This window comes from Arvicola amphibius, chromosome 2 (genome assembly GCF_903992535.2).
Source record: "Arvicola amphibius chromosome 2, mArvAmp1.2, whole genome shotgun sequence".
NCBI lineage: Eukaryota > Metazoa > Chordata > Mammalia > Rodentia > Cricetidae > Arvicola > Arvicola amphibius.
This window is the reverse complement of record NC_052048.2, coordinates 18,304,489-18,319,030: the sequence shown is the minus strand read 5'-3', so window position 1 is coordinate 18,319,030 and position 14,542 is coordinate 18,304,489. Positions and strand designations below refer to the sequence as shown.

General features: G+C 36.0%; 1 protein-coding gene across 1 annotated transcript in view; it reads right to left on the bottom strand.

Moving 5' to 3' along the window:
- LOC119806578 (glutenin, high molecular weight subunit 12-like) overlaps window positions 1–14,185 on the bottom strand; it is a 40,954-nt gene extending 26,769 nt beyond the window's left edge. Inside the window, exons 1-3 of the mRNA XM_042054506.1 lie at window positions 14,122–14,185; window positions 11,811–12,121; window positions 7,942–8,109 (exon numbers count right to left, since the gene is read on the bottom strand). Of these exons, the coding sequence (XP_041910440.1) occupies window positions 7,942–8,109; window positions 11,811–12,121; window positions 14,122–14,185 (543 nt within the window). The remainder of the gene's footprint in view (window positions 1–7,941; window positions 8,110–11,810; window positions 12,122–14,121) is intronic.
- Between the last annotated feature and the right edge of the window lie 357 nt (window positions 14,186–14,542).

Below are 14,542 nucleotides of genomic sequence, written 5' to 3'. Positions count from 1 at the left end.
GACAAGCTTTGTTAGGATAGGGGACATTGTGTTCTAGAATTACTTCCAGTTATCTTGGGGGAGATGCTTTTTCTATGGGATCCTATGAAAGTAAAATGATGGTTACATTCCAAGATTATGGTTTTATATAATTGCAAAGAGTCTGAGAATATTTGGTAGGGTGTTTTTCTGAGATTCCTAGTTTGAGTTCTGGCCAGAATGCAGTAAAAAGGTGCACCATTTGGGCTGACCAAGTTGGAAGCATCTTGAGCAGCTGGTACCTGAAGATGGACACTCAAAAAAATCCCACACTAGCTCAGAATTGAGAATAATAAAGGGTTATTTATTTAGAGGTAGACTCAGAAGTCACAATCCTCTTGTGGAACTGAGAACAGCAACCAAATCCTACAGCTGGTAAAGAGGCCAGACACATGCTTTATGTCAACATAAATAGTACAAGAGTCGATGAACAAGTGGGTGTTTAACTTAAAGACTACTGGCTGTAGGAATTCCTACAGCAACTCCCCCTCTTGTTTAAATAAGACAGTTCTAAGCCTAATACACAGAACAAATATACCATGCAAGAAACGTGATAAATGTTTCAATAATTATCCAATCCTAATAAGTTTAAGTCTTGTATAATACATAGGTTGGCCAAGTCATGAGAGGCATGTAGCTATAACTATCTAGTCTTGAATCCCACTAAAGATCCAAGAAGGAAAATAATATTACATGAGTAAGCCAGAAGTATACTCAAACAACTTCCAAAATGTGCCACAAATGACAGAGAAACTGGCTACCTGGGCGATCACTCAGAGTCTCATTTGCAACGTTGAAGCAACCAACTTTGGCTAAGGCCTAGAATAACTGAAAGACCATTTTCAGAGGCAGAAAAATTTTCAAAACTGTCATAGTCTGTCTTGGCAAGGTTTGAAAGACTTTTTCCTGCGTTCTGCTTATCCATTTCTGGATACCATGTACCTTGTCAGTGGTTGAGACATGTGCAGTTCCTTGCCCAAAGGCCAATTTTTCCAAGAAGAAAACAAGCTCCAAGTGGAGTATCTTTGGTGCTCAACATTCTCTCGGAAATAGATCAGTGCTGCCAGGAGCAATCATGTTTTAAGTCAACTCTAAGTTATTTAAATGCCATATTCTACAGTTCTTTAAAGTGGTTAAAGATTACCTACGCATGCTGAATACATTTTCTCTGTATCTAAAGAACCTTATTAGTCTAATTATAAGTACAATAAACATGGATCACCTATAATTCTTAATACCTATATAACTTAAAGACTAAGACTATATATTGGAATATTATACTAAACAACTATGCAAGAAATAAGGAAAATGACCTCAAAATGTAAACCATTGATAAGTGTCTTGATCAGAGGTAGAAATGTATATTGCAATATGAAAAATATATCCTAAAATTGTATTAATATACAAAATGGTTTAAGTAGAGGTAGAAGTGGTATAGGAGGTTTTTCTCTTCATGTGTTGTTTTTATTGGTTAATGAATAAAGAAACTGCTTTGGGCCTAATAGGGCAGAACTTAGGTAGGCAGAGAAGACAGAACCGAATGCTGGGAAGAAGAATAGAGTGAGAGAAGTCATGGATCCTCCCGCCTGAAACAGACACCAATAAGAATCTTGCCGTTAAGACACTGGCACAAGCCGGGCGGTGGTGGCGCACGCCTTTAATCCCAGCACTTGGGAGGCAGAGGCAGGCGGATCTCTGTGAGTTCGAGACCAGCCTGGTCTACAAGAGCTAGTTCCAGGACAGGCTCTAAAGCTGCAGAGAAACCCTGTCTTGAAAAACCAAAAAAAAAAAAAAAAAAAAAAAAAAAAAAAAAAAAAAAAAGACACTGGCACATGGTGAGACTAAGATTAATAGAAATGGGTTAAATTGAGATTTAAGAGTTAGCCAATAAGAAGTTACAGCTAATGACCAAGCAGTGTTTTAATGAATAAAGTTTCTGTGTCATTATTTCTTATATAAGCTAGCTGGGAGTCCAGGACAAACAAAGGGCCAACTCTCTCCTTGCAACATAGAAGCATTCATGCACTCAATATGAAAAAATAAAATTGCCTAGAAATTTAAAATATTGTAGACAAAAATAGGAACATATTGAAATAATTTGTTTGTATCAATATACAAAAATCTATACCTATATAAATTGCCTATAAATAATAGCTCCTAAGTATTTATTATATAACTCACTATTATTATTATTGTAAGTTCACACTAACATATTATCCCATCCAATTCCCTCCACCTTTCTTTTTTAAAAGAAATCCCTGAGTCTACATAATTTTCCTCCAACCCCCATCCTGGTACCAATTATAATCAATGCCTAAATGATGTCCCTAACCCTGAGGACAAACTTTGTTGGGAGTGGGAACATCATTTTCTAGAATTACTTCCAGCTGTCATGGGTATGATGTTCTTTCCATGGGATCCTGTGAAAGTAAAATGATTGTTAAGTTCCAAGATTACTGTCTGATATAATTGAAAATTGTCTCTGAGTATTTGGTAGGGTTTTTTTTTCTGAGGTTCTTGTTTGGGTCATGGCCAGAACTTTGTAAAAATGTACATCATTCAAGCTAACCAAGTTGGAACCATTTTGAACAGCTGGTACCCAAAGTATGTCATATAGTATCACTATTTATATCATGATGTCATATCAACCAGGTGGAGTTGTTGTGGGGCATCATCGTGTTCTTGGAAACTTCAAAGATTACTGCAGGAAAATTCATTGTTCATTTTGGAAAACTTAAACATTATTTATATAGACATATACAGACATATATATTCAATAAAAGTTACGATGGAGTCAAAATAGGTATGAAGTAATGTAATTTTTTTAATAAATTCTTTTTTCTTTCTTTCCCATATCATGGCTCCTGACATATAACTGAAACTTTAATTTATTGTTTTAGCAACATGCTTGGATTTAATGAATTGCAGAGCTAGTGTCTGAATCCAAATACAGCTCTATATATTCATGTACATGTATTAGTTACCTGTCCTCATAAATCATATTCCTTTTTGTCAATGATCCTTAGTGGATAGTTATTTTTCCATATATCAGCACCCAAAACTCCAGGGTCTCTTGAATTTTTTGAGATGTATATATTTCCTGTAAAGACAAAAGAAAAACTCTGCCCCAACACTATATGTTTTCCTTACCACCTGTATGATTGTCAACATTGTAGATAAGCTGCCATTTCTTTTTCAAGAGGTTTATCCTTTTCAAACTGAATCTTTATTAAATTTGATTGTATTCATATTTTTTCTTCTCCTGTGGAAACAAGAGCAAAACCCTTTCCCCAATATTGCAAGTCTCCTGGCATCTATTTGAGGTCAACACATCCTTGAAATACACTGGCTTGTTTAATTCAGACGTCTTTGCTATTATACAATGTCTCTGATGCTGTTGGCCTTTTCTCAGTAGCATTAAGAAAATTCAAAGTTAATAAAGCATTATGTAATTTATTTCTGAGGGTATTTTACACCCCTTTCTGTTTGTTTAACATGTTATTTATAGGTTTATTTTATCTTTCTATAACTGCCTGACCCATAGGATTGTGTGGTATACATCTAATATTCTTAGTAGTATAATAAGCAAAAAATTGTTTTATTTTCCTATGAGTATATGCTGGATCATTATGTCTTTATTTGTGTAGTTATAACCCTGATGCCCATAACTTCTAATAAACGTGTGATTACTGAATCAGCCTTTTCTGAGCTTAAAGTGCTTGCCCACTGAAAACATAAATAAGTGTCAATGGTTTGGTGTACATATTTTAATTTTCAAAATTGTGCAAAGTAGAACACATCCATTTGCCAGATGTCATTTCTTTGAGTTCCCTTAGGGTCACTACCTGCTGACAATGGTGTTTGGGTATAACAAGAGCAAATAGGACATCTCTTTAAAATTTCTTTAACTTGTTAGCATGTAATAGAGAACTCTTTCTTTAAAACTTTGCTATTGACATCATGTTTTTTTTAACCAAAATCTGAGACCTTTAATGTACTTCCAATCAGTAATTAATCAGTTTCTGCATTACTTAGTACTAGAGAACCTTGCAGACCTATATGGAATCGAAGGTATGTTATGTATATGGGACAAAACCTATTCCTTAATATATTTTGAACCTGTATGGATAATGACGTCAATTCTATATAATCTGGTATAAATTCAGCAGTTTCAATATGCATGACAAATCTTTCAGCATATTGTGAATCAGTAACCTTATTAAGAGGTTCTTTAAAATCCCTAAACACCTTTATAATTGCATATAATTCTGCCCGTTAGACAGAATTATAAGGGCTTTGTTCCACTTTACTTAAATGATGGCGTAAATCACAAACAATCCCACACCAGTTTGGAATTATGATTAATAGAATGGTTATTTATTTAAAGGGGAAAAACTTACAGATCACTGTCCCAGACAACAGCCCTCTGCGCAATCAGGAAGGGAGCCTAGTCGTCAGAAGCGGAGCCGGAAGCCAGAGTCCGAGCGGAGGGAAGTGGCCACATTTTTAAAAAGAGAGACCACGCCCCAATGGGCTGGTATCTCAGCGACTATTGGCTGAAGGAGCAGAAGGAGCTCCTGCAACACCTCCCCCTTTTGTTTAAGTAAGAGAGTTCTAAACCTACTATGAAATTATATACAATAAGCACAAATATCCTATTCCAACTAGCCTAAGTCTTGTATAATAAATAACTTGGCCAAGTCATGAGAGGAAAGTAACTACATTTATATAGTCTTCAACCCCATCGAAGATCTGAGAAGGAAAATAATGTTACCTGAGTAATTAGGAAGTGCATTCAAACAACTTCTAAAACATGCAACAAATCATAGAGACAACTAGCTACCTGGACAATCACCCAAAGTCACGTTTGCAGCGTTTAAGCAACCAACTTTGTCTAAGGCCTAACGTAACTGACATACCATTTTCAAAGGCAAGAAACTTTTCAGAACTATCTTACCCTGTCTTGGCAGGATATGACAGTCCTGTTTTATCCATTTATGGATGCTCTGTATCTGTCAGTGGTTGAGGTATGGGCATTTCTTTGCCCAAAGGCCAGTTCTGCCAAGAAGAAAGGCTCCACGTGGAGTGTCTTTGGTGTTCAACATTCTCTCAGGAATAGATTGGTGTTGCCAGGAGCAATTGTGTCTCACTACCAAATTATTTGTCTACCATGGAACTCTGAGTTAAATTAAAGGCCATTTTCTACAGCTCTTTGAAGAGGTTGAAGATTATCTATCTATTCTGAGTATAATCTCTATTTATCTAACGAACCTGATTAGTCTAATTATAAATGACAAACATAGATGACTACTGATCTATATAATTCTCAATACCTATCTAACTTAAAGACTAAGACAATAAACAACTGTGCAATAAATGAGGACAATATGACCTCCAAATATAAACAATGTACAAATATACAATGCAATATGGTAAATACATACAATATATATATATCAATACAATATATATCAATACATAAATGTTTTAAACAGAGGTAGAAACATGCATGCATACAATAGTCAATATAATTTAACTTTGTATCAATATACAAGAATTGATACCAAATTATTTGTCTAAAAACAGTAACTTACAATTACAAATCTATTATCCCATCATCCAATTATCCCTCTTTTTTTTAAAAAAGATCCCTGAGCTTATAAAATTCCTCCCCCAACCCCCAAACCCTCAACCATATACTAATTATAATCAACCCTTAAATAATGTCCCTAAACCCAAGGACAAACTTTACGGGGAGAGGGGACGTCGTCCTCTAGAATTACTTCCAGCTGTCATGGGGGCGACGTCTTTCTGGGGGATCCTGTGAAAGTAAAATGATGGTTAAATTCCAAGATCAATGATGGCGTAAATCACAAACAATCCCACACCAGTTTGGAATTATGATTAATAGAATGGTTATTTATTTAAAGGGGAAAAAACTTACAGATCACCGTCCCAGACAACAGCCCTCTGCGCAATCAGGAAGGGAGCCTAGTCATCAGAAGCGGAGCCGGAAGCCAGAGAGCGAGTGGAGGGAAGTGGCCACATTTTTAAAAAGAGAGACCACGCCCCAATGGGCTGGTATCTCAGCGACTATTGGCTGAAGGAGCAGAAGGAGCTCCCGCAACACTTAAATATTCTGATTTATAACCAGCATTTCCTGATTTATTTGCATCACTATAGAATGTACATTCTCCAGTTGTTGGTGTGTCCCATAGATGCAGGGAAAGATCAAAGTAGTTCTCTTTATAAGGTTAATTCTATCACCTTTGGGATAATTGCTATCAATCTCTCCTAAAAAAATTAGAACATGCTCCTTGCCAAGATTCATTGTCTTCCCATATTTTTTTAAGTTTCATCAGAATTAAAAGGTACTGATGTGGAGCAGAAGGAGAGAGAACATGAGAAAGAAAGTCAGGACCGTGAGGGAACCTCCACCTGGCGATAGATGAAGAAAATGACTGAGCCCCACATTGGAGCACTGGACTGAGCTCCCAAGGTCCTGATGAGGAGCAGAAGGAGAGAGAACATAAGAAAGAAAGTCAGGAACGTGAGGGGAGTGTTCACTCATGGAGACGGTGGGACAGAACTAATGGGAGATCACCAACTCCAGTTGGAATGGGACTGATGGATCATGTGACCAAACCCGTCTCTCTGAATGTGGCCAACAGTGGGGGCTGACTGAGAAGCAAAGGACAATGGTGCTGGGCTCTGATTCTTCTGCATGGACGGGCTCTGTGGGAGCCTTCTCAGCTTGGTCGATCACCTTCCTGGACCAGGGGGGAGTTGGGAGGACCTTGGTCTTAGCATAGAGTAGGGAACCCTGATGGCTCCTTGGCCTTGAGAGGGAGGGAGGGGAGGTATGGGTGGAGGGGAGGGGAGGGAAGGGGGAGAAGGAGGGGAGGGAAGGGGGAAGAGGAGGTGAGGGAAGGAGGAGGAGGAGGGCAGGAGATGGAAATTTTTAAATATAAAAAAATAAACCATGAAAAAAAAGAATTAAAAGGTAATATGATTTAGGATGCGTCTCTATCTTCTTGTTGACAAAGTCTCAAGTTTCCTTTTATAATTAATTCAGAGACATGTTTCACATAAAATTTTAAATTTTTACTTGTTTTATGTGGTAAAAATATTCATTCTAAGACTATATATTCCTTTTGAAATATAATTCCTGTAGGGCAAATTCTGGAAGGCAATATGACTAGAATGCAATTAAGATGATTCACCCTATCCACATGTGCTTTCTGTAATTTTTCTTCAACAACAAGCAATTGTTTTTTCTGCTTCAACTTTTAATTCTCTAGGACTATTCAAGTCTTTGTCACAATCTAAGGATCTGTTTAAATGAACCATTAAATCAGGTGTTATCCCCAAAGCTGGTCCTAGACTGGAAATGTCTCCTATCTATCTTTGAAAGTCATAATCAATGTCTCCTAGTTTGTGCCTTTTGTGCTCTAATATTCTATAAATTTGTATTATAACCTATGTAATTGACAGAATCTCTTCTTTGTATTTTTTTCAGGAAAAAATTGTAATCCCCATTTTGGAAAAAACATTCTTTACTTCTTCAAACAGTCTTTCTAAGGTATGTATGTTTGAATCAGATAGTAAAATGTCATCCATGTAATTGTAAATTTTAGAATTAGGAAATTTTTTTACATATTATTTCCAATGGCTGACTTACAAAATATTGGTGTAGGGTGGAGTATTAAGCTTTCCCTGTGGGAAGATAATTCATTGGTATCTCCTAGTAGATTAAGAATATTTTTAAGTAGACAATTTGAAGGCAATTTTTTCTCTATCCTTTTTTTGTAAAAGTATAGTAAAGAAACAATCTTTCAAATCAAAAACTATAAGAGGCCATCCTTTTGGTATCAGAAAAGACAGAGGAATTCCAGATTGTAGAGGTCCTATAGGTTGAATTACCTTATCAACAGCTCTTAGATTTGGCACCATTCTCAATTTATCAGATTTGATTTTGACAACAAATACAGGAGAATTCCAAGGGCTGGTTGATTCTTTAATATGGTAAGCATCTAGGTACTCCTGTACCTGCTGTTCAAAATCCTGCAGTTTGTCTTCTGCAAATGGCCACTGTTTAACAAAAATTGGTTTCTCAGTTAACCATTTTACTGGTAGGGCTCTTGGTATCTCTGAACGTTTGCTTGTTGAATTGTTTTCTTGTACAGCCTGTATGGCTGGAGATCTTTGTGTATAGTACCTATTAATATCCTTCCCATAAATATGAGTTTCTGGGACTGCAGGAATGTTAAATCTGTGTATTTCATTGCTGCAGCAGATCACAACCCCATAAAGTCACTGCAATATTAGCCACATATGGCCTCAGCTTTCCTGTCTGTCCTTCTATCCCTATGCAGTCAACCCATCTTGTACATTGTTTCCCTTGAGATAGGGTTACTATTCCTAGTAACTGAACATCTGCTTTTTGAAGACATTAATTTGGATTACAAGATTCTGGAGGAATGACACTCATGTTTACACCCATGTCTATCAAACCCACAATTACAATGCCATTTATACACACTATTTTTGATTTATCCTCCATGTCATCTAGAACAGTATGTTTTGTTACAGAAGGTTCTTTGTCAGGCACCGAAGGCCCCAACATAGAAAACTATATTCCCTACCTGGACAAGTATGGAGGCATGAGTAATAACCAGACACAAATTACACCATCATCACGGAAGGGCCTCCCAGGCATGTAAGTGAAACCCATTTACACAAAATGAAATAAATAAATGAATCTTGTTAAATGTTAGTTCTAATGAATGCTGACCTTATTAGATCATATTGTGTATTATGAAAGGGCCACATTAAACAACATGTGCCCTAAGTTACTTTCTGGAATGAACTTGATCATATAACAAGAAATTGACAAGAACATGGTGACTGATTTTTACTCTTAAATGGACTTCAGAGGACAGTGGATGCTGACTTGAGCTGTTAAAAAACACAAAGTCATGTTGGATTATAATATGAAAACACACATAGTTTCTTTGAAGTTTAAGGAACTTGTGGCAGGTAAAATGAAGTATTTATTTATGTGCTGAGTGTGAGTTCAGTGATCAAACATGTGAATGACTACTCGACTACAGAGATGTAAGACAGTTTTGAAGCTATATTTTTAGGTTACATGTCACCAAGGATGAGGTATTGGTTTGATTACGGAGCAAGTGTCTTCTAACAATATTCCAACAGGCTTCATAGTTGGATAGACATAAATAGGGATATTGGCGTAGACATGAAGGTAGACATGAAGAAATGGTTTGAGCTGTTTTGGAAGTTTGGGTGAAAATTGTGAGGTGACTCAAGAATTAATAAAATCAATGTATACATGTGTGAAATTGCCACAGTATAATTAAATAAAAGATAAATAATGATGATAATATATTAAGACAAAGAAAATGAGAAATAAATTTTCTTCCATGTATTGAGGCCTTTTAGCTTTTTTGGCTTAGAATAATCTAAGTGTAGGTATTTGCCTGAAAAATATTTGCCTAATAAAATATTTTTGCCACTTTAGTAAATTATGATATTTTATTGACAAATTGACATACATTATTGGAGATTTGGTGATTTTCTTAACCTCTTACATGCATGCAACTCCAAACTATGGCTTTCAGCTTCGTTTCATAGATTCCAGATTTTCTTGGAATATCCACAAAGAGATTATTCTTTCTTTTTCAAAAAGGAAATATTATAACTGCAAATTTGCGATAATGTTGGTTTAGACATACAAAGCCTGTTAATGAGTAACCAGAGGACTCTTCTGAAACAGAAAGATGTTTGATTCATCATTTAATACTATCAGTCATGAAAATGAATGGTTTCATTATGACATACAGCTTTGTTAATATTGTAGTAGAATATGGTTAACATGTGTTTAAGAATATGCATATAAATCTTAACCTATCTTGGCATATCTTCTATTCTGCTCACTGCCATATTGGATTCATGGCCATCCAAAGAATTATGTCAATAGGAGTTTAAGTGTCAAAATCTCAGAATGATATCAAATTGTCATTTCTATGAATCTCTAACTCTACTACTTCTATGAACATCACTCAAGTTTTCATAAAGAATTGTTTAAAAGGAGGAAAAGAAGGATATGATCTACGTAAAATTCTAAAAATGTGAATAGAGCATTCAAAAACAGCAAGTTAGGGGTCTAAGTATTAAGGCTCAACTATTTGGAAGGTTTAAGGATTCCTCAACTTTTTGAACATCTAGTCATTTTGTATTTATCTTTCTAGTTAAAATTGAATAAAATTTAAAAATCAATGAATGAACATTTACAAACCCTCAACAATTAAGATTGAAAGATTGCTCTAAGGTATACATAAAATATTTAAAAATTTCATTTTCAATTATGACCAGGTATATGATATTTATAAAAATCATAAGGAGATGAAAACAATGAACATCAGCCCCCTAAGACACCATTGCATTCATAGGACTGTCCAAGTCGAGGAAGAATGTGAGCTGGTTGACACTTGAGTGCCGAAAAGAACACCAATGGCAACCAGCAACTTCCTAACATGGAAATTGTGAACAGAGAGGGTTTCCTTTGAAAAAGAAACAAAGATTCCTTTCTGCAGTACTCCTAGGCAGTTATTCTATAGGTCTCTGGTCAAACAACACACATGACATTCTAAAAGCATGTTCATGTAGATGTATCTGTTTAGATATTTTCATATTGAAAACCATGTCCTATATGAAGTATCCTGCTAACATCAGAACTATCTGGGAAACACAGCAATGTTGTGCACAGAACTTCAGGTAAAAAGAAAAAAAAAGGATCTCTCAAATTAAAGTGGACTGATTCATAAATGGAGGAACTGGAACCGTTTGTAATGAAACGGTATAAGAGGTCTATAATTTTCTTAGATGTCCCCACACTCCCCACATTTAACTCACACATACTGAGACTAAGAAAACAACAGAGTATTTGCATGCTAAATATTTTATTGGAGTGTTGAGGTTCACTTACAACATCATTGTTCCATTGGAAGTATGTCAAAGGTAACTGTTTTCTAGTTTTCCTGCAATAAATAAATAAATAAATAAATATATAAATAAATGAATGAATGAATGAATGAATTAGTGAATAAGGTCAGGGAGAAGAAAGACCTAGCCAGAAATACAAACATTTTCTGAGATATCTGTTAGTATTTTTGGATATCTAAACCTGTTAGCATTAAGACATTTCATGGAGAGTGAATTTAAATCACATTTCTTTTCATAGAACTCAAGGTATAGAGGACTTTTAAGTTTTAGATGTATAAGATATCTATGCTTTTTGGAAGAGCGTGGTGATTTCTAGAGTTTCATACTGTGCTGTTGCCAAGAGGCGGGTGTTCTGCTCCCAAATAAGCACACAGAAACCATAGAATTTAAATCACTGCTTGGGAAGTCACTTAAGTGTATTTCTAGATACCTCTTATATCCTAAACTAACCCGTCTACATTAAGTTGTGCATTACCATGAGGTTGTGGCCTACTAGCAAGTTTCCAGCTGGTGGCTCGTGCCTTTCTCCTCTGGCAACTCCATGGCTTCTCACTGACTCTGCCTTCTTTCTCCCAGCATTCAGTTCAGTTTTCCTGCCTAGCTCTATTCTGCCCTATCTATAGGCCAAAAGAAGATTCCTATCAACCAATGTTATTCACAGTAAGCAGAGGGAATCCCACATCTTTGTTAGAATGATAAAGTGTCTGATTATTTTGTTGTGCTGATGAACATTTTATTTATGCAAAAAATTTCTAGATGTTACTTGCCTCTTCGTCACCACCCTCCTCTGGTTTTTCAGGTTTAGGAGGGCGAGTTGGTTTCTGCTCATCTCCCTCCTGGGGTGGGCCTTGTGGTTTTTCAGGTTTAGGAGGGCGAGTTGGTTTCTGCTGATCTCCCTCCTGGGGTGGGCCTTGTGGTTTTCCAGGTTTAGGAGGGCGAGTTGGTTTCTCTGGTTTCTTTCCATCTTCTTCACTGTCATCAGCAGCATCTTCGTCATCATTGTCAGAAGGTCTTGGTGCCTCTCCAGGAGGGGGTCTCTGATGCTGTTGACCATTGCCCTGGCTTTTTTGCTCTCCCTCTGCAGGGACATAGATCCATGTAGAAGAAGCCTAATTTTCACTTTCTCCCAGAGCACCCTTCCTAAATTTCTGAGTCTGATTCTTTTGGAAATGTAATTTTTAAATATTTATCATAATAACTTTTTTATTATTTCTCAAATCTTTGGTCAAATATTTCTTCTTAAATTTGATCACTAAAGGTGATTTTATTTTCATTACAATTCCAAAACAAAAATGATGGAACAGGAAACATTTTTAATGATATTATTTAGAATTAGGCAGTGTAGCATAATGTGACAGCAATGATCATTATGTATATTTAAATGTACTATGTTGTTTTGGCAACTATAACCATGTGACAAAAAAAAGAAATATAGGAAAGAAAACAAAAAAATGTTTCATTCATTTTCTTGCAGTGCTTTTTTTATGTATTACTCAGTTGTGTGTGCAGAGCTGAGTAACAATAGTAAATTTTAAAAAGATGAGAGAGCCTGAGATCTGTGAAATTACATATTTAGTGTAGAAGCAAATAATTCTAAAAGGAATCAATGGGAAAAGGATTCTTGGACCAACCCTTTGATTCATTGACGATTTTAGATGAGGACACCCAATATGCTCATCAGTTGCAAGCCATTGCTTCCATCTGTGGAAGAGACAAAATGTTCCTGGTATAAAGCCTGGCTTCCTACTCTTCCAGCGTATTGCCCTCTTATAGGTGCTAGAGACAATGCCGGGGAGCTTTCCTATCTATCTCAGGGTAAGCTGTCACATGTTAACTTCACAAAATAACAAATTTATGAGATGTTATAGAACTTAATAATTACAGAAGTAAATGAATCTTAATTGGTTAATATAGGATGAATCTGGCCCTACCTAAGAGCTGAGAAGAAGAGTCTTCATAGATGATCTCTAGAAAATAAGAACAAGAGAAATGTGAAGTTACTTACAAGACTTTTCAGCAGGAAGTACAAATGACTTTTAACTACATATTCATGTAAACTAAGAATTATTTTATTATTGGACAATATCAATAATACTGCTGCTAGAATGGTTTCTATGATCAGGAACAACCACCATTTTGTTTCTTAGTTTCTCTGGCAACCCTGACTGTTAGTCTTCATTTTAACATGGGAATTTCAGTCTGACAAGTTTACATTCTTTATGTTTTTCTTCGTGACCTTCATTTGTTATATGATATATATCGGCTGGCATTAAAACATGAAATAAAAATAAACATTGCTGTAAATACTTCATGTAGAACAATGCATGTGGACCATTAAAAGAGAGAAGCAGGCCCAGGAATATATCTCAGTTGGTAAAAGTGCTTGTATGTTGACTGAAATTCAGTTCTTAGAATCATATGGTAGATATAGAAATCTTGCTGATTATATGCTGTTCTCTGACTGGAGTGTTAAAAAAATATTGAAGCTCTCTCTTACACACGCACTTCCTCTGTAGGTGTGTGCTTGTGTCTGTGTGCTTGTCTCCCTCCTTATTTCTCTCACTCAATACATGTGCACACACACAGACAGCTGTGAATGTGCACACATGCTCAAACATAATTTAAGAAATTATTCACTGATATTTCTAGCTGATTGTATACAGTTTCACATTTATTATCCTTTTTCCTTGTCTCAAAAACATTCCTGAGATACTTTACTTCTTTCAGTTTTTGCTCTCCTCTGTACAGAAAAGTTAGCATTATTTACTATTGGCTTCTCATACTTTCTTGAGAACTGAATTTCCCTCTGTCAAATGTATCATGCTCCCATGTATCATTCCCACCTAAAAGGTCTTTTAACAAATGCACTCATGTTATTTTGTAGTAAGAATAGTTTCTTAAATTTTACTATAAGCAAAATCTAAGTTCCCATGCAAAATGAAACTATAAATATTTTAATATGTTTTTCTAATCCTTTGTTTCAGTTTCCTATTTATCTTTTTACATTTCTCCCAGGCCTGAATTTTAGTGTGTCTTCAAACTCCCATCTCACAGACCAAAGTCTACCCTCCTTCATACCTGCATTTGCTGTCTGAGCTGAGCTCAGGGCCAACAAGGCTGCAGTGAGCAGGACCACCAGCATCTTGGAGGAGGCTCTGGAGTTGCTCCCAAGTCTGTGCTGGGAGAAGTAAGGCCAGAGTCTTTATAAGGAAGGTAGAACAAAGGCACTTTTCAGATCCTTACTGGTGACCTGACCTAACACAGCAGGATACATTGCATCCCTGACTTTTGTTTGGGACATTAGCCTAGCAGGATGTCATGAGTAGGAGGTTTTCAATGTCTCAGTTCTCAATGGTACAACATAATATTTGGGCAACAATGTTGATGTGATTCAGCAACATCAAGATATTAGAAACAAAGTGCTGTTATTATTAAACTCGAGTTTGATATAACTGTGACTCTGATCATGCTAGTTGTTTGAGGGGATTTCCTTTGATGC